The sequence below is a fragment of the Protopterus annectens genome, chromosome 15.part0 (genome assembly GCF_019279795.1).
Source record: "Protopterus annectens isolate FY-2018-M chromosome 15.part0, PAN1.0, whole genome shotgun sequence".
Lineage (NCBI taxonomy): Eukaryota > Metazoa > Chordata > Ceratodontiformes > Protopteridae > Protopterus > Protopterus annectens.
This window is the reverse complement of record NC_056749.1, coordinates 675844023-675863964: the sequence shown is the minus strand read 5'-3', so window position 1 is coordinate 675863964 and position 19942 is coordinate 675844023. Positions and strand designations below refer to the sequence as shown.

General features: G+C 36.2%; 1 protein-coding gene across 1 annotated transcript in view; it reads right to left on the bottom strand.

The window, feature by feature from the left end:
- MCF2 (MCF.2 cell line derived transforming sequence) overlaps positions 1 to 19942 on the bottom strand; it is a 1891050-nt gene that overhangs the window by 1298604 nt on the left and 572504 nt on the right. The window contains exon 3 of the mRNA XM_044057533.1: positions 16156 to 16270. Within this exon, the coding sequence (XP_043913468.1) occupies positions 16156 to 16270 (115 nt within the window). The remainder of the gene's footprint in view (positions 1 to 16155; positions 16271 to 19942) is intronic.

Here is a 19942-nt window from a genome sequence, read left to right as displayed (position 1 = left end):
CCTCTTAGATTAGTTCCCTTTGCCTCGGACCAGCAGAGCCATTAGTTCCCTGGGCCTCTGTCCAGCAGAGCCACTGCAGTGATCCCCGGGGTAAATTTTCTGTTTCCCATCCACTCGTCAAGGTTTCTCTTGAAGAGTGTTAGTGAGGGGCTCTGCCTAATGTAGATTGGAATCCTGTTCCAAAGCATGGGGAGTCTCTGAAACAAGAATCTATCCCTCCAGCATGACCTGTTTATCATTGTGGTGAGGTTTAGATCACTAGAGCGTGTGGCTCTTGGGGATTTGTTTTTTTTTTTAGGTGGAGCATGTCCATCAATTCTGGGTTAGACATGGCCTTGTATGTCAGGCAGAGATCACCTCTGAGTAAGCAGTATGCAACCGAGTACAGCTGGAGTTTCTCCAGTCAGGCTGCATAGGGCATATGTTTGAGGCCAGTAATCCTCTTGGTGAGGTACGTCTGTGGTCTTTCCACCTGTTGCAGGTGTCTTGTAAGGTACATCCCAAATGGGGCGTTGTACTCTATGATGGGTCTGATGAGTGATGAGTAGAGGGACACAATAAGCTCTTTTATTCTAGATGTGAACCCTTTTGTGATTAGGTGGGCCACATAGAAGGATTTTCTAACCACCTTGGCAATATGATTATCAAAGGAGAGATTACTATCTACTTGGGTCCCCAGATCCCTTATTACATTTTCTGTGTTTAGGGGACTACCACCTATGTATAATACGTGTGAGTTCTACAATGACTGTGCATTACGCACAGTATATCATTGGATGTGTACACACCACTTGTACAATTGGATTGTACAGGTATGTAACTTCTTGCATTTGTCAGTGAAAAAAGAAGTCCTGATTAAAAAGGAAAATATGAGAATTGGCAGTCTCACACAATTATGGGAGACGTATGTTTAACACATGGATTTGGATTGCCTGCAATGTCATGAAGCTAGTAAAGGGGACACTGGGGTGGGAATTCTAAGAATATCACATGAACATCAACCAAAGAAAAGTTGCTTACTTTGGAGATATCAAGTAAAAAAACTACAAGAGGGGGTAGATAGTGCTTTTCAGTATTGCAAAAAAAAAAAAAAACAGTTTAAGGGTACCATGAGCTGTACAAACCCTTTAATGGGTCCCTGCCTGCAAACTTAAATGATTTCTCCAACTTCTGTTTACAAAGAGTGGTGACACCAGCCTGGAAGGTGAAGGTACAAACTAATGCAATTTTTGGCCCTATGCCTAAAGCAAAGAAGGACTTTTAGCATTACAACCATGATTACAAGGTAATCTTAGATGACAAGGAAGTTAGTACCAAAAAGAATAGAACCAAACCAAGCAAAAAGGATGAACGGGATCCAAGCAGAGAGACGTAAATCCAAAACACTTTAATAGTTCGAATGCTAACCAAATGCAAACCGAGTTAAAATCCAAGTGCAAGAAAACAAATTAAAATCCAACAAGTGGTAAGCGCTTTCATGTCATTCATGTTCAAAAGTTCATCAGATAATGGTAATTAAAATCAAACATCCTTTTAAAGGTTTGAAAATTACGTCTTACAAACTAGCCAATCATCTCAAGCAAAACAATCACATCCCACCAAAAAAGAAAAAGCATACAGGTAAAACCTTTCGAACTGCATCTTATTACCATACTAGTTTAAGAGTTATTTGATATTGAATTACTTATGATATTATTGAATTTTAAAAGAAAAGAAAAGAAAAGAAAAAAAGAATAAAGCAAAAAGTATAAAAACTGAAATCACATCACCTTTTCAATGCTTTAAATTTCAACATAGGTAATATGCTAGCCTGCTAATTAAGGCCAGGCCAACAATATGCATTCCAGTAAATCTCCAATATAGCTCTCTTATTTCCAGCTTTATTTTCCACTGCAGCAAAATTACCACTAGACCACTGGAGAAATTTAATAACACAAAGAGAATAAATTCTAAGAAGGAAACATGCAGACAACTGAGGCAGCAACTTTCAAAAACTTCAAAAATCTGACACGAGACATGTCTTGAATAAAATGGTGCTATACAAATGAATCTGTAAAAATAACAGTTATTTCTAAAAAGTGAATAAAACAATGGGCCAGATAAGCTGCAACTCAGCAAACAAAACAATAATTAGAAATTATGCATACAAAGCACCTATTTACATTTCAAACTCTATCAATACTATGGACTTTTCACAGCTATTGAGCTTCACCATCTTATTTGTAAACAGCTGGAAAAAAATCATCATGGCATCCCATCCTTCCACTTAATCCACTGCCAGCTGCGATACTGCAGGACAACTGGGCAGAAATCTGGAAGCAACAGGTACAAAACTTTGATCTTTACATCTGAAAGGAGTTAAGAAGTGCAATCCACTGTTTTTTCCTTCGTTTGGCAGGATATCATGCCAGTAGAATGTTTAATATGTTTACTCTTACTACAGAGCAACAGACTGATTTGGCTGTCATTAAAGCCAGGATTAAGAACCTGTGCTGCAAAATAAGTTGCCATATATTCATCATTTGATTTTCTCTAGAAATGGAGGGTCAAGTAATTCTACTGAAACCATACCTCTCAACCTCCCAGCTCAAGAAATCTGGACAAAGCTAGAAATAATATTGCTCCTATAAACTTATCTCAACTTACTAGAATAATAAATTTTTCATTATTATTATGTATTTTCCGAAGGATATAAAGTCGAAAGCTTAAGTGTCTGTCATTATTTAAGGACTTTAATCCTCAGTGATTTGCCAGAAAACTACAGATTTTATGAGGAACAGACCAAAAATATGAGGCAATAATTTGGACATTCTGCAAACCTCTGGACAGTTGAGAGGTATAACTGAAACCTATGTGATTGAACTAAAGCACAGAACCAAAACCAGTGAGTTTAGAGAGCTACTGTGAGATACAACTTGTATATGGCAATAAAAATGACAAAACAAGTAGTAAGCTACTGTCAGAGTTTGATTTCTTTGGACAATTAAGTGAATGTGTGAATAGCAGAATTAACCACCAAACAAATGAACGAGTAGCTGGGGATGTGGATTTGTGCAACATTGAAATGATGCTAATATCTGCTAATATTAGAATGATTCTTTCATGGCACAGATCTATGATATGAATGCTTCAGAACATATGGCAGCAAAGAAACTCAATGCTTTGCTTGAATATGATAATGATGTTAAAAATGAGATGTGTTCAGTTCAGTAATCGTCATTTTGTTTAAGATGTGGTTATCACCATAAGATAAAAAGAAACAAGCAACAGAAATGTTCACTATTTTAATAAAATCAAACAAGAAAAGCAAAGCTTTCTGGTCTCCCCTTCATCAGTGCATACCAGCAATTAGTTTCTAAAAACATTTTAAATACAAGTGCATGACACATCCAATAATGATTCATCACACAATCAATGTAGCCATTTGTTTTCTCTGCAGAACTGCTTTTAGGCTTACTGCCCCATTTTGTCCTGGATATATCTGCATTTAGTTCTAAAATCCACATGAATTCCAGATTTTCTAACTTATTATTAATATCCTCACCTCACCCCTATCACTCTTTTGCAATGCTTTAATAACCCTAAATTTAAAAAAAATGTGCAGTGCCCCCATCTAAGATATGCTTTGCCAGGACATTTGCTTCTATCTTCCTTTTAATCTCAGATTTATGTTCTATAATCTGCTCTTTCAATTTTCTAACACATTTACCTACATAAAATACTGGACAATGTAAAGCTTTGCTTTTCTTGTTTGATTTTATTAAAATAGTGAATGTTTCTGTTGCTCATTTCTTTTTATTTTTCAGTTTATTGTTATCAAACACAGTCTGCTGCAGTATATTTTCCTTTGGTCTTGCTATCTGCATAAGATGCCATGTCTAACTAACACTCAAAAGAGAAAAAAAGAGAATGTATGAAATTGGATTGCTTAACTGTTTTATTTGAACTTGCAAATCAAGAGGAAAAATTTAGAAATATGCTTGTAAGTGACTCATGCCCAAAAAACTCCTGACTTTTCAGCTGCTGACTCCAAGTGTTTGACTCAAATGACCCTCCTCTCAAATTTGTTTGTAAGTGTAGTTGATGTGTTTGAAGTCATACAGTTTTATTACATAGCACAGAAATGCAGAAGCATCATCACTGTAAGAAAACTCCTGCACTGAATAGCTGACCATAAATGGGAAAAGTGGATGTAATATGAAACATGAGTTTCCCCTTAATCGAAGCACAAAACATCTCAGCTGTAACATGAAAACTTACTAAAATCATAAAGTTAATTTTGCTATCTAAAACAGCATAAAACAGTATTAAACAATTGTTTCTGAAAGGGGGACTGAGCCCACAGAACCCCTAATATGGGGTCTCTATTCCCACACCACCATTTTTATATATACTGCTTCTGTAACTGTGCAAACTTAGAGAGGTGAGAACAGTGCTAAAAAACAAGAAATGTACCTTCTTCCTGTTTGCAGAGTTGTGTGAGTTCACAACACAGCAGAACACTTGTGACAAAGTAAGTATACTAAAACATTGGCAGCTAGCAAACAGAATTTAACAAAAGCAATATTTTGAGATCTGACTAAAGCACATGTAATAAATCACTGTACTGGGGAAAAAATTCACATTTAAGCTTAATACCCAGCACAATGTAAAATCTTTAATATCTTAACCAAGAAGGTTACTGCTCTTGTCAGGGGTCTTTATCAGAGTCTAGCGCATCACTACTACCTCATTCTGGTCATTGACTGAAACCCCTACATCAAAAAGAGTTGTGTGTCATGTATAATAAAAACAAAATATACAATTTACTGTTTCAGGTTTTGTCGTTTCAACAACCAAATATATCCAGCAGATTAGCTTGTGAACATTTGGGCATGATTAATTAATTCACAGGGTGCAGGAGCCCTTGCAAAGCACTAGAGGGCACTGTACAGTCAGTCAAGACAACCAGTCAGTGACAGAATGAGTTACATGTTTGCAGAGCAAATGATTTACAAATTTACAAAGACTATAATAAAGCAGTCAATCCACACAGCTGGCTAAAATAGCATAAAGGAAGTGACGCACATGGCTGCAAAGTCACTGGTCTGTCAACCTAAGAGGCAAAAGATTTTGAAGATTCATGCAGTGCAATCTGTCACATTGCTTAAGTAAAGAGGATTTATTTATTTATTTATTTTATTTATTTCAGTTTGATTACCGGGGAAGTCCACTGGGCCAAGAAGAACCCATTTTCAGTGGAGGCCCGGGGAGAAAAGCTCCAAAGGCAGTACAAAGGAATATAATGCATGAGAAGAATACAAAAGAATGTCCACACAGTAAGAATACATAGTAAGATCACTGCAAACGCAAATTTACAATAGAATGTACACACAGCAAAAAATACAGAGAAGAACACAGCAAATGCTAAAAAAACAAGGAAGAATTTTTTTTTTTTTTTTTTTTGCTCAATAATGTTTACTTCAGTGATGATAAAAGGCAAAATGCTAACAAAAATAGAAACTCAAATGTCACTCGATATTTTTGGACAATATTGTGATTTGTTTACAAGACTTTGTTGTATTTTGGGTTAGTATATGTCAAGATAAATGGGCGGCCGCAGTGGTACAGCGGTTAGCGTTGCCGCCTCACAGCAAGATGCTCTCCAGTTCGATCCTCGGCTGGGGTGCCTTCTGTGCGGAGTCTACATGTCCTCCTGAGGTCGCGTGGGTTTCCTCCAGGTGCTCCGGTTTCCCCCCACATCCCAAAGACATGCGGTAGGTGGATTGGACACTCTAAATTGGCCCTAGGAGTGAGTGCGTACGTGTGCGTGCCTTCTGAGGAAGGTTGGGCACTGAGCTGGCAACTCGACACCATAAAACTCCACTGCCAATCATGAGCAGACAGGTGATCCGCTATGGCGACCCCTAACTGGAAAAAAGCTGAAAGGAGAAGAAGATATGTCAAGATAAATCCGGAAGTAATTTCTGTTATTCAGGTACCATGAAGTTAGCATTAACCTTATATCCAAAATTGAAGGAGTTGAAGTGGATGAAAGAGGTAGGATTCGTTGCCAAACAAACTAGGCCAACACTTCTTTTTTCAAAAATTAGGGGCAAAGCCAAGTATCACTCTAATTTGCTTAAAACATTAATAGAACAACAGATTTTGCATAAATATTCATTTTTATAGCAGTAGGAATTATGAAATTCTAATGTCTGGCATTATTGACTGACTGTCATCCTCAGTGATTTACCAGAAAAATCACAAATTTTAAAATGAACAGGGCAAAAATATGAGACAAAATCAGGGATGTTGGGTAAAATTAAGGAGAGTTGGGTAGTATGGTTCTGAACATGTACAAAATCAGGGCTGTTCAGTAAAATCAAGGAGAGTTGGGTACTATGGTTCTGAATATATACTGAATCATAAGACTTAAATAAACCAATCCTGAGTGAATGCTACACTTTAAAAATAGTCAGTGAATTGATTTCCATGACATCCACAGCCAAGTACTTGTCAATGATAGATGTGAGTCAGGTCTTCTGGCAGATTGACTGAAAACAAGACAGCTTCAGCCTGTGGGCCTTCCATTACTCATTGGGAAGGTACTGATTTCTATGCATGAAACATGGAATGTTTTTCAGCACCAGCAATGTTTTGGAGGACTGTGGTGCAGATCATAAAAAAAGCTTAAAAACTGTGAAATATTAACAATAATCTGATGTTGGGTAGATACAGAGAATAGGATAACATGAGACTAAAATGGCTACTTAACTCGAAACTAAACACAGGGAAATATCAACTGTGTATAGCAATTATCAAGTGCATGGACCATATTTTAACAAGACAAGGCAATCACCCGGACCTTAAAAAAGCAGGGCCAGTTGTCTAGATGAAAAGACCTTCTTAAAAAATAACTACTACGATACTTAGGTATGGTCCAATATCTTTGCAAGTTCAGTCCAAAAATAGCTAACGTTTCCATACTATTAAGGAAGTTGCTCAGCTAAGACACACTTTGATAGTGAGAAAAGCTGAATTATTATTGCTTTGTTTGCATTTAAAAAATGGCTGACTGAAATTCTGATACTATGATGATACCAAGCCGTATTTACTGTGGGGTTCAGGCTAGTCAGTCTGACACTGGGAAAGGGCGTTATTAAGACAGACAACCTATTGCTAATGGTTCCAGTACATGACCAGACTCTCCACATCCATTTGCTCACACTGAGAAGAATTCTTGGCTGTTATTTACGAATGTGACATGTTATAAAACTATTTATTGCTGACCAGTCTGCATGGTATTTTTCAGAAAGAAAAACAATGTTTTCAGCCTTCATTCACAGCCAGTCAAGAAAACATGGCCCATCTCTTTAATTCATGACATCCTTCGAGAGCTGGCATAAAGGACAGCCATGGCTGTGTGTGTGTGTGTGTGTGTGTGTGTGTGTGTGTGTGTGTGTGTGTGTGTGTGTGTGTGTGTGTGTGTGTGTGTGTGTGTGAGAGAGAAGAGAGACACAAGACAAAAACCAAAAACAGAGGAGGTCTGAAGTCACAGCATGACTCAGGACTCTGTGCATGCTACTTCATATGTACGGAACATTCTAATTTTTGCTTTACTGTTGGCTCAGGCTACCTCAGTGAACTGAACATTTTGGAATAAGTAGATGCAGGGCAAAAGTATGAATGAGGCAGCAAGCCTTTTTTTAAAGTTTTTTTTTTTTTATACATGTCAGTCTGAAGACACTAACAGTATTTCTCTATGCGTGTATACGGTTACTATACCACTTTTTAGCAGTCTTACTTTGGCTAAGTAGTGAGTGATGGTGTTTGAGCTGGAGCAGTTTTTCATATCTAGTCATATCCTCCACTAAACCACTGGCTCTGTAAGATCAAGCATGCTCTGATTACACTTAATATTTACCACTCTACAAAGAAATATGTGTTAAAAAGTTATCCAGATCTTCAGTGGTAGAAAAAAGTTGCACTGCTGTCTTTATGTATAAATCGGACTGGAGATAATGGTTTATAGAATTGTCACAAACAAGAGGTACAAGGTTTGATTCTCACCAAGGGGAAATGGCTTATCTCATAAACAACAGGTAGATACAAACCCTTTTCCCAAAAGTAGTTGCTTTCAAGCAACTGCATTTTAACATTGCTTTACAAATAGTTAAAAGGAGTTGTGTGTCTGTGCATGAAACAAAATGCTTTGGTTTGACACTTATCCTTAGAAACAGTCTATTTTATGTGCAGTACTTGCAAAAGAAAGCATGGACTGAGCTGATCTGACAAGTAAGGGTTATAAAATCATGTCATGAAAATGTAATGTATTGGAGTCACTCAAACATGTTTATAGCTAGTTGCTAAGTGGGATATACAATACAAGTGAAAACAGTCTTTTACCCATGTCTCCGCATTGCATTATTTATTTATATAATTGCAATACTTCAACAAATAGCTTGCTGCACCATGCAATTCTTTTCTTATATAATATACATGCATCATACAAATGCATTGCTTTGCTTGATTTTTTTCTTTGTTTTTCAGACTCACTTGGATTCAGTCTTTGCTGTGAAGAAAATCATCTTGCTACTTGTACTAGTTAACGTACAACTTTGCATTATACTTTTTAACATTTTTGTATGGCCTAGATCTTACTTGAAAAAAGATTCAGCTAGACCAGTGGGCATGTTTATTTATCAATGTGTTTCTGAAAGACAGATGATATTTTTATATAGATGTTTTTAAATGTATGTTTTTTTTTAAATTCACACTCCATTTTTCTGTGATTTCCCTATAAAAGGAACACGTAAATATCTAGATGTAGCAGGTACTCCAACATTTTTAAAAAAGGAAAAAAGATTTCACTGCACAGTGTCTTCTGGGAATTTTCATTTAGTTTGTTGTTATATTTCCATTTCAATAGAATCACATGAATTGAAGTGGTAAAGACTCATTTTGATCAGTTCTTTTGGTTTACACAGAAATCCTATAGTTCTGAATATTTGTTTATTTAAACCTTTGCTAGACAGGAAAAATAATTCAGTGATTGCATACTTTGTTTGTGTGTGTGTGTGTGTGTGTGTGTGTGTGTGTGTGTGTGTGTGTGTGTGTGTGTGTGTGTGTGTGTGTGTGTGTGTGTGTGTGTGTGTGTGTGTGTGTGTGGACACCTACAATTTTGTCACGTGTATGAGATCTCTACTGACACTATGTGGTATGCACATGGTCTGGATAAATTATTCTTTACCGTTGTTCATATTATAACAAGGCAAGAACATAGAGCTTCAGTATTTTGTTGTTTTTAATTGGACTTTAATGTTTGTAGAATGCACTTTTACCTGATGGGTCAGTGAAGACCGAGTCCTTCTGAAGTTCTGTTTACCAGACCAAAGGAAATATTAAACATACTGGTTTGATTCTCCTGTTGCTTTTACAGCTGTGGTCTCCTGAACATTGTTTTCTCTTGATTTTGTTAGTTAATGCAGGAGATAGCTGATCATTTAGACCCATTTTCTTGTTGAAGCTCAGGTTTTCTAAGCTTGGATTTCTAAGTGATATCCTGCAGTCAGGGTTACTACATGTACCTGTTTGCCCAGCAAAGTCCCTATTTGGGCATTTGTGTCCTCTGGAAAAAAAAGCTAAAAAAATGGCAAATGTCTTAAGATTTTAGGACAACAAAACATTCCTAAGTTTTCTTTAATAGCTCTATAAAACAATTAGTTTACATCTGAAACACCAAAATGTTATATGGAACAGCATAAGTAAGTCAAGTGCAAGAAAAATAAGGTTTTGTTTTTACAAAAAAAGTGAAGTTCTACCCTTTGCACTGGCCGCCAATATGGTTTGTTCTGCAAAATCTCATGTTTCTACAAAAAAAGTCCCACTTTGGGCATTTGAAAAGATGTCACACTAGCAATCCTACTGGGTATGAGAGAAACTGTACCCTTTGGTATACACATTTTATTTTAATTAAGTGTCAAGATTTTGGGTCAGATAACTCTCATTTTCAAGAGCCTTTGCCCAGATTTTAAGTGTGTGCAATCTTGAAATGCATGTCAGTCTGTGTGGAATCTGACACAAGCCACTGCAAGCACATTTCATCACACTTTAGAAAGGTATCTCTGTAGTTTGGCAAGATATTTCTCTCAATTCAAATTTTAGCTATGACAACTGCTTACAAACCAGGCAGGAAAAATGTAAATTTCTGACATTAACTTGAGCACAAGATTTTTCCTCCGCTTCTCCTATGCATTTTTGACAGTATTCTAATTTTAATTTCACTAAAAACCTTCTAAAAAAGTGAAATAAAGAATTGGAAACTATTTGGGGCTGTCTGGTGAAAAAAAAATTCTGCTCTTTGTTTTAATTTTCCTGTCAAAACTTCATCTTGAACATATAAAATGAAGATGAGTCACTCTAAGGCAATACCTCAAGAAGTCATTGTGAAGAAGGAACGACAATCTATCATTAATAGCATACACAATTTATTGGTAAAATTGGATAAACTAGACTCTAGGGGAGATACAATCAATGAAGACTGTAAAAAGCAGATAGAATTAATAAATTAAGTAGTTAAACAGCAAAAACTTCAGATATCTGCCATGGAAGACTCACTTCACTGATTTATATGGTAAACTGACTAAAGAAGAAACACTGAATTAATTTTAAAACAAAACAACAAGTTCTTGGCTAAGATAGATGATCTTGCAAGTAGGGCAAGAAGGAGCAATATCAGGATATACGGAGTGCCTGAGAAGAAAGAGGGAGAAAATATGGTTAACTATTTGGATCATAAAACACTTTAAACCTCCCTGAAGCCCTATCATATGGTACGAGAGGGCACATAGATCCCTATCAACAACAAATTTAAACAAGTAAACTTCAAATCCAAGCTCCATAACAGTAAAATTCATTTCCAGTCAGGACAAAGACTTAGTTCTTAAAAACTGTCCGGTCTGCATCACCCATCAAAATAGGTGATAACCTTATCAGATTTCACAATGACTTTTCTTCTGTACATGTCTCGAAAAGGAAATAATATATTCCCTTGCCAAAAAGTCTAAAGAAATCTGGAATAAAAACACATTCATTTCCTCAGGAAAATTAAGAATTTTTACCAGAAGAAAGGAAAACATTTGAAATCCTGGAAGATGCTGTTTCTTTTGTACAGAAAAACAACTTAATCCCACTGAAGAAGTGGAGTGGAGCTCATCTCAGAAAAGACATGCTGCAAGAAATGAATGGACAGTAAAAGACAAAAACTCTGGGACAAATGAAAATACTTTATGTTGTTGTACAATGCATGGTTTTATAATAACTTGTTTTTTTGAAGCATTTTGGAATGAATTTCATCAAAAGGTAAAATTCTTCATCTTTTCTTTTTTTTTCATATTAAAATATAGTTTCAGTAAGCAATAATTTCCTGCTTATTGAAATATATCTAAATTTCCAATAAATGGTGGTAATAGTCTAAATAATAGACATATTAATAGTTAGCAATCTGAAATAGATAATCTGAGTTTAAACAACTGATTAAAGTTTTATAGTTCACTTTATTTATATGTCAATAAGAAAGCAAATAAGTAGTGACAATTAGTGTGAGTTTGCTATAGAGTGAAAGTTTTATTTAAAACAATGCACTGAAAGAAAGAAAATGTGCAGATATGTTCTGTCAGGGTTTCCTGTTGTTGTTTGTCTTTTCGGCTTTTCCCGGTTGGGGGTCGCCACAGTGGAACTCCAGCCACTAATGGTTGGCAGTAGATTTTTATGGTGCCGAGTTGCCAGCCTGACACCCAACCTTCAGTGAAGACACGCCCATTCACGCATGTCTTTCGGAGGTCACTCGACCATGGGGAGGACATGTAGACTCCACAGAGAAGGCATTCCAACCAAGAATCGAACAGGAGAACCTCTCCTGTCAGGGTTTCCTGTTAAATTAAAAAATTTAAATAATCAACAGCAGTCTTACTAAATGTTGGGGAAATGCTTAAATAACATGTACTCAATGAATTTTACTTGAATTGGGGCTTATCTGAACTATTTTCTTCATTTCTTCATTAAAAGTGCTAAAGTCTATTTTTATATTGATTGTGGCTACCCCAGTGCAATATCGAGCCCTGTTAATTTTTATCATTTTTCTTATACCTCATTTTCCTACCTGAAAGTCTAAAAGTGTTTCAAAAGTATTTTTCTTAATGGCACAAGCTTATTTGAGTTTCCACAGCAGCCTGGTTTTATTTTAAACAGCTCATGAGAAAGGGAGTGCTACATGACCTCTAACCCCTCCAGAAACAGGAAATGAAGAGAACTTTTGAATGAATATTAAAACGAACAGTACTGGAAGGTTTTGAAGACTTCTTTACATTAGTCATTGAGTTTGGAAGTGATTTTGTAAGTTAAAACATGCTTTTTAATTTTATACTCAATATTACTACTATAGGGAAACAAAAGAAGCTTCTATTCTAAAAAAAACTTATGATATGAACTGCTAAACTGGGGGGAGAGAAACATCCTATACAAGGGAAAAGATCTCTGAAGGTGGGTTATTCAAAAGCAACCTCCATCATCTATATAATGCTGCTCTAAAGAGATTATGTGAACGCTTCATTAGTAAGGTCAGCATACATTTTTACTTACAGAAAGTTTTACTTATTTTTGAATACACAGAGCTTCCCCATGTATTACTTAATATAAGGAAGTAAGATAAATGCCTTTATTAATGGAAGGGATGGAAAACTCATTAAAGAGGAGAAGTTGTAAGGTTAAAACTGTGAATGCTTATTTAGCTGTTAGAAATATGGAGGTAGGCATTCCTCAGGGATCATGGCTTGAGCAGGTCTACTTTAACCGGAAGCTGATTCCAGCGAATGCAAATCCATCGACACATATACATCGAACCGCAAAATAAGCGAACTCAAAAAACCGCGAAACTCAAAATACCGATATGTCATACTCGGCCAACCCCACCGCCCGAAACACACTACCCACCCAAACAAAATAAATAAACCACAAACATACACCAACCAAAACCCTACTTCTAACCCTACACTAAATCCCACATACACCACTATCTATGCACTCTCCTTAACCCCTCCCTAACCCTAAGGTCTGTAACTACTGCACACTTACCCTATGGAGCTATACCACAACAAAATAAATAAACCACACACATACACTAACCAAACCCCTACCTCAGACCCTACACTAAATGTTAAATACATTACCCATATTACATTACCTATCTATGCACTTACTTTAACCCGCACCCTAATGTCCATAACTATCGCACACTTACCTTACGGATCTGTAGCTCAGATGGGCTAACCAAAACACTTCCACATTTCGAATTTTGCGGTAATTTCGCGGTTTTGTGAGTTCGCTAATTTCGCGGTTCGCTGCATTTGTGTCAATGGATTTGCATTCGCTGAAATCAGCTTTCAGTTAATTAAAGTAGACCAACTTGGGCCATATTTGTTTACAATATTTATGTCTGGTTTTCCATTGCAGAATTGAATATGGGTCAGCAAATTTGCTGATGATACAAAAGCTGGTGTTATTATTACTAGTTTAGTTGATCAGTCTAGATTGCAGCAATTTTTGAATTCCTTAGAAACAGAGCCAAGAAATCATGTAATGGAACTCAACATTTAAAAATCCTTGTAATCCTTTGGCACTAAACAATATGGTGTTAGATTATGTAGACACTATAGGGCAGATCTGGGTATAATGCATAACCAGTTTTCTTTTGAAAGTAATATTTGGCAATTGTCAGAATGAGTTTTATGGTTATTAAGGATATTTTAAGAACAATTGTAAGCAGGTTTTATTTCCACTTTACAAGTCAGTAGTCAGACCTCATTTAGAGTGTACTGGGCAGCTCTTTGTATAACTGCACTCAGATTAAAAGATTAGAAAAAGTACAAATATATTTTACAAAACAAATCAGTAATGTTCAATATGGACTACAGTAATGTGCTTGTGACATTATCTCTCTCTACACAATAAACTACAGATTATTAAGTAGATGTTTAATACTTGCATACAAATGTGCACAAATTAATAGGACAGCAGTAAAATTAGGTATTGAGATGAGATCAGAAATCATTTAATTGATATTAAAAGTAATAATGGGCTGGTTGTTGCTCCCAGGTATCTATCCTCTCTTGAAAGAAGAACTTTCCATTGCAGGTTTGTTATGGAATGGCCTACCATTCAGAATTAGAAATTCAGCTAGTTTTCTGACTTTTAAGAAAAGTTTAGATACTTGATTAGGAAACAAGAGTCTATGATCCAACAATGTTTGGTGACAAGCTCACAGAGGACCTAAAGTAGGTTTTGAGTTTAACTACATTGAACATGTGTATTGAATATCAATCAGAGGATCAACATGTCATCAGATTATGACATGTGTTCACATTTTTTTTCATCTCATAGAATCTGTCTCTAATCTTAACATCTGATAACAGGGGGTCTATATTAGATAACCGAATGCTTAAAAAAGCGAATGGTGATTAATAGACCCTATGTAAGTGAAAGCTTACAATTGCGAACTGTCAGAACAACGATTTGTTACAAAAAAAAAAAAAAAAAAAAAACGCTTTAAACATTACATTAAGTGGGGGGCTTCACCCCCACACACCCTACTTAAATATACCAACTCTGAGACCATACTACAGTGCCAAAAACACCAAAGTAACGAAGCAGCCAAGCGAATTCTTTCCTAGGGAAAGAATTTGCTTAAAAGCCGCTTCGATATTTTGCCGTTTCAGCCTTTTGAGTTTGACGAAGATGCATTCTAATAGGGAACCTGATAACAGTAAGCAGTGCAGCAGTAAGGATGTATCTTATTTTCACATGAATAAGATTTTCAGCATGTTCCTTCTTCACCAGTGTATCCATAGTCTAGTGGACAAATTAACAGTTATGCAATCTGCCAAAAACATAACAATAAAGGGTGTTGCTAGTTGAAGACAAGATTGTCTGTTAGCTCTAAATAAGCACAGAAATGCTTCACTACAACTGATTGGGTTGTCATCTGCTCAGCTGCTAATTACAAAAGAATGAAAATAATGTTGCTTACCTCATCAGTAATACTTCAGCCAGAGAAAATGTCAGATGTTAAACCAGCCTGTCAAAGAGCTCAGAATGATGTTAAACAGGCCACTTCTAACACAATCGAGCTTGGAGAACACATCAAGAGTTCAAAATCTGTTCAACAAGCTCCTGGAACAGCAGAACGCTATTGTGGTCAGTCAAGCCAATACACTATTGTTCTACATTGTAGAAATCAGAGCCTCACCGAGACTGAGATTAACTGAAGGTATCTGTATCACAAAGGATTGTCTTAAAACAGAAGCATCAGAGAGAATACCAGTACAGAGCAATTCAACCAAGAAGTTAGAGAGAGAGTTCCACAAGTATAGTGCACAATGACATCATGCCAGTCACTGCAGTGTCTGACTCACTGGATGTTACAAATGAACTCATCTTGATATGATGCAACCATTTTACAAACTATGACCTCATTAACTGACAGACACACTACAGTGTCCAGATTTGGGACAACACAAAGGAAGCCATCGAAATTGAATGCCTTTGTAACTTGTTATAATAGCAAGGGCTGACTTCTAAAGTATTCCGTAAATGCAAACACCTGCAACATGAAAAGAACTGAATTGCTATATTTCTATATGCATGTGTGTGGGAACTTGAATCTTAATTTGTAATGAATTAGAGGAGAAAAGATGGCCTGTTTGAAGACAGCTTCATTCTGGTACTACAGCTGACTGCCCAGTTGCACGGAAGGTGCCCTAAAACTTTGGAAGCTGACCGACAGTTATATCCTGTGCAGGATATAACCCATAGAGCTTAGACTACTGCAGCAATGATCAATATTAACAACAACATTGTTTACTTTAAACAGCTTGTAAAACACCCTTCACTGCATGGAAGTAACAAAGCTACTGCAGTGCAAAAGTACAAATAGTGTGATTGTTAATACATATCACAAGGCATTTATTTTTCTGAGACTCCGAACTTGTCCTTTGTCATAACAATTGTTTAAAATGCATAGCTGGTAGAACACCCATGTAAAAAAAAAACACTGCCTACAACAATGTATTGTAAATTTATGACAAATGAGTGTTGTAAATCTTTAGCTGAATGTCATACCTTGGAACAGCTGCTAAATAGGCCAAGACTTTCTTTATTTCATCCTCTGGAATTTCACAGAATTGTGGATATTCTGGGAATGTTATAATGTAATCACTCTCTTTCCCTCGACCACCTGTAATGTGGAGAAACATTCCTTAACACAGAGTGTTATCACAAATAATGTACAGTACTAGGATGAATTTAAAAAAGGGTATTCATTAGATAAACTATGCTAATTTTCCTGGCGGTATCATAGATTAGGGCTTCCAAGCATAAGTATGTAGTACAAATACTCTCATATGCCTTTCAAAAAATAACACAATCTGATCTATAAGTATTTTCCTTATACCATAATAATACAGGTTTAAAACTCTTCAGAATTCCTATGTGGTTACCGCATGTATGCAAATGGTTCAACTGCCCATAATTTCACAGAATGTCTAGACTGTTTACCTCATATTTTTAGTCTGAAACTGTGTATTGACAAATCTTTCAGGTCTGAAGTAAATAATTACTGACAGACATTTGAGATTCAGACTTCAAATCATTCAGAAAATGCATGCTAATGCAAAACCCATTATTCTAGTAACATTCTAAATTTACAAGCACAGTAGTTAATGTATGTGCTTATTATGGCCCTTTGCCCCCCCCCCCCTTTTATTTCTGGCTTTGTCCAGAATTCTTGCTCTTAAATGTTGAGAGGTATATATGTATGAAATCCACAGTGAATAGTCATTAATTACAAAAATTCAGTTATTCAGACTTTGACATGATACTTAAACACACAGCAGCATGTAATAACACACCCATACTGCCAGAAAATACGAAAGGTTCCCACTCCAGTAAATCAACAAATGTGTCTTAGTCTCACATATGTGTATGTGTTTTAAAGAGATGTCACCACCTAATCATGCACATGGAATTCAAGCCTTTCTAAATGCCAAAGTTCATGTGTAAAGTATGCAGTGTGTCTAGCATTAATTACACAGTTTTAAAATTACCTGGATTTGAAAATTAGCCGGTGTTACATTTAAGGTACTGCCAAGAAGCACATATTCTGCAAATGTTTTGTGAAATTATTCACACATGGAAACAGCAAGGTTATATTGACTTATTCACACATGGAAACAGCAAGGTTATATTGACCAGGTGTTGAATAAATGCTTATATCTCAGTTTACAACACTCTCCAAAAATGACAGCAAATATTTTTTTTCTTTTCTTTTTGGAGGGTTGATTGAATAAATGTGACTTCTTCCAAAGAATGACGTGTGTCTGTCCACAGTTCATCTGTGGATTCAGTAGTAGTTCAGAAGCCATTATTCACAAATTTAAAATTAACAGAGGAACAGATATAGTGGGGTGTCTCCTAATAAGATGAAAACTATAATTGTGATCATCAGAAGCATAGATAATATATGGGTTAATGACATAAATCTATACTAAGTCTGAGGTTACTCTATCTTCATGTATTCCCCAAATCTGAGGTAGAGCAATCTCAAATTAGTATATATAGTTAGCATATCTAAGTGTAGGGTGGCCACAGTGGTGCAGCAGTTAGCGTTGCCGCCTCACAGCAAGAGGATCTCTGGTTCGATCCTCAGCTGGGGTGCCTTCTGTGCGGAGTCTGCATGTCCTCCCTGTGGTCGCGTGGGTTTCCTCCGGGTGCTCCGGTTTCCTCTCACATCCCAAAGACATGCTGTAGGTGGATTGTACACTCTAAATTGGCCCTAGGTGTGAATGCATGCATGTGTGTGCCTTCAGTGGAAGGTTGGGTGCCGGGCTGGCAACTCGACACCATAAAAACTCCACTGCCAATCATGAGCCGACAGTTGATCCACTATGGCCACCACAGGGAAAAGCCAAAAGAAGAAGAAGAAGATTCTTGAATAAATTTGAGAATGATTACTTCTTAAAAAAAAAGTTAGCCATCACATCATATATGGAATTTTCCTTTGGCTTATGAGAAAAACTGGAGACCTGTTGTTGAAAAGCTGTAAACATACTACATTCATTAGTAGTTTAAGGAAGTGACCATTTTGTAAGTTGCTGATGAAAATATTGAAAGTGAATAAAAGGTTATGGTACTGCAGTCTAATTTATGCACAGCACCAGAACTTTTATGGTTTTCATTCTCTTTCTTCAACATTTTTAAAGTGTACATTTTCTTAAGTAAAATGGAATACAAGTCTAAGATAGTTGTTACTTAGAAACATATCTCTGCTTAATCATTTTTTTCTTAATGATTTGCACAATTGTCTTTCTAACTATGTACAACACTAAATTGTATCTCTCATACGTTAATTTTGTTAAATACATATTTCTACTTAAATGTACTTTTACAAAGTTTGTATAATTATTTTCTGAACATGTATAAGACAAATCTCTATTACTTTTATGCATACGTCTCAACCTGTAAACATCAAAACTCTGGACAGTGGCCAATGAAAAGTTGGCATAACTGGCCAAAATCCGCACACTGATTAACATAAAATTTGCATACATAATTATATACTCCCACCTACTCTGGAATTGTGGGATACCAACATTCAAATGCAAATTAAAGAACAGACAAAATATTAAACACAAAGTATAAACAGAATGATAGTGGTTTATTTAAATTAGCATTTGAACTTGTATAAAACTAAAAGATCTGGCAAAAGACACAAAGCCAAACTTATTTTGTTATTTCCATTTATACAGCACTAAAGTTGCTATAAACCAGCTCAACCTTTACTAGCAAAGCTAAACACAACCCTAGCTGAGTTACTACATATGGGATATTATCTAATCCCTTATCCCTTCCAATACAACATCTGAAGAAGACATGCTCTGAAACATCACAAAGCATCTGATGTTTTGGGAAAGGAATAAAAAAGTAGTTATCACTGAAAAGGTATATATTCCTAATTTTAAAGTAGTTTGGGGGCTGTCTGTTGTTAATGAAACCACCAAAACTCCCTGACAGACATCCTTCAGAGTGAAGACTACTCTCCATATAATTATGCAGCAGAAGGGAGTCGTGCACCCTATCTTCAGCTTCTGAGTGAGTTTTATCAGCCCTCTTTAATTAATGGCTTTGCAAACATGACAAAATAGCAACTTCATAATTAGCAACATAACCCTGAAAATTCAGAGCAACTATCATTAGTTCATTAAAGAGATTACTATGTGACAAAGCAAGTACAGTGTGGCATGTGTCTAAAGCTGATTATGTAGCCTCCTCACACCTTCTAACATAAACTCATTCGGCTCTTGGAGAGTGCTGTGCACTTGATCAGCAAAATGAAAATTCACTGCTAGAGTTAATAGGCTTTAAAACAGTACATTTTAAGATACTCAGTTTAGCATAAATCCTATAAGTGAAAAGTAGTTGCTAATTGACCCATATAGCTTATAGCATAATATAGACCATCACTAATACCAGTTACCCAAGTACACAGGTCAAGCAAATTTGTCCTCTGTTCTGCCTAATGCATCCTTATATCCCAAATCATCAATAAATGATACATCATGAAGTGCCAAATTATTAAACTGAATGAGCTGAATATTAACAGAGCCAGATATATGCATGCATATAAATGGAATGCACAGATATACTGTATGCATGCATATAAACTAAATGCACTGCTCCCAGGAAAAGGAGTAGCAGTAGGATCTTTACTACAGACACCATAGGAGACATTGGCTATAAAAACAGACAAATCCCACACTTTTTTTATTGATTAGTACTAGGCTAAGTGCCCTTGTGGGCCATTTTAAGCCTAGTCAATTATCCCATGTGAGAATCAAACCCTGCACCTTAT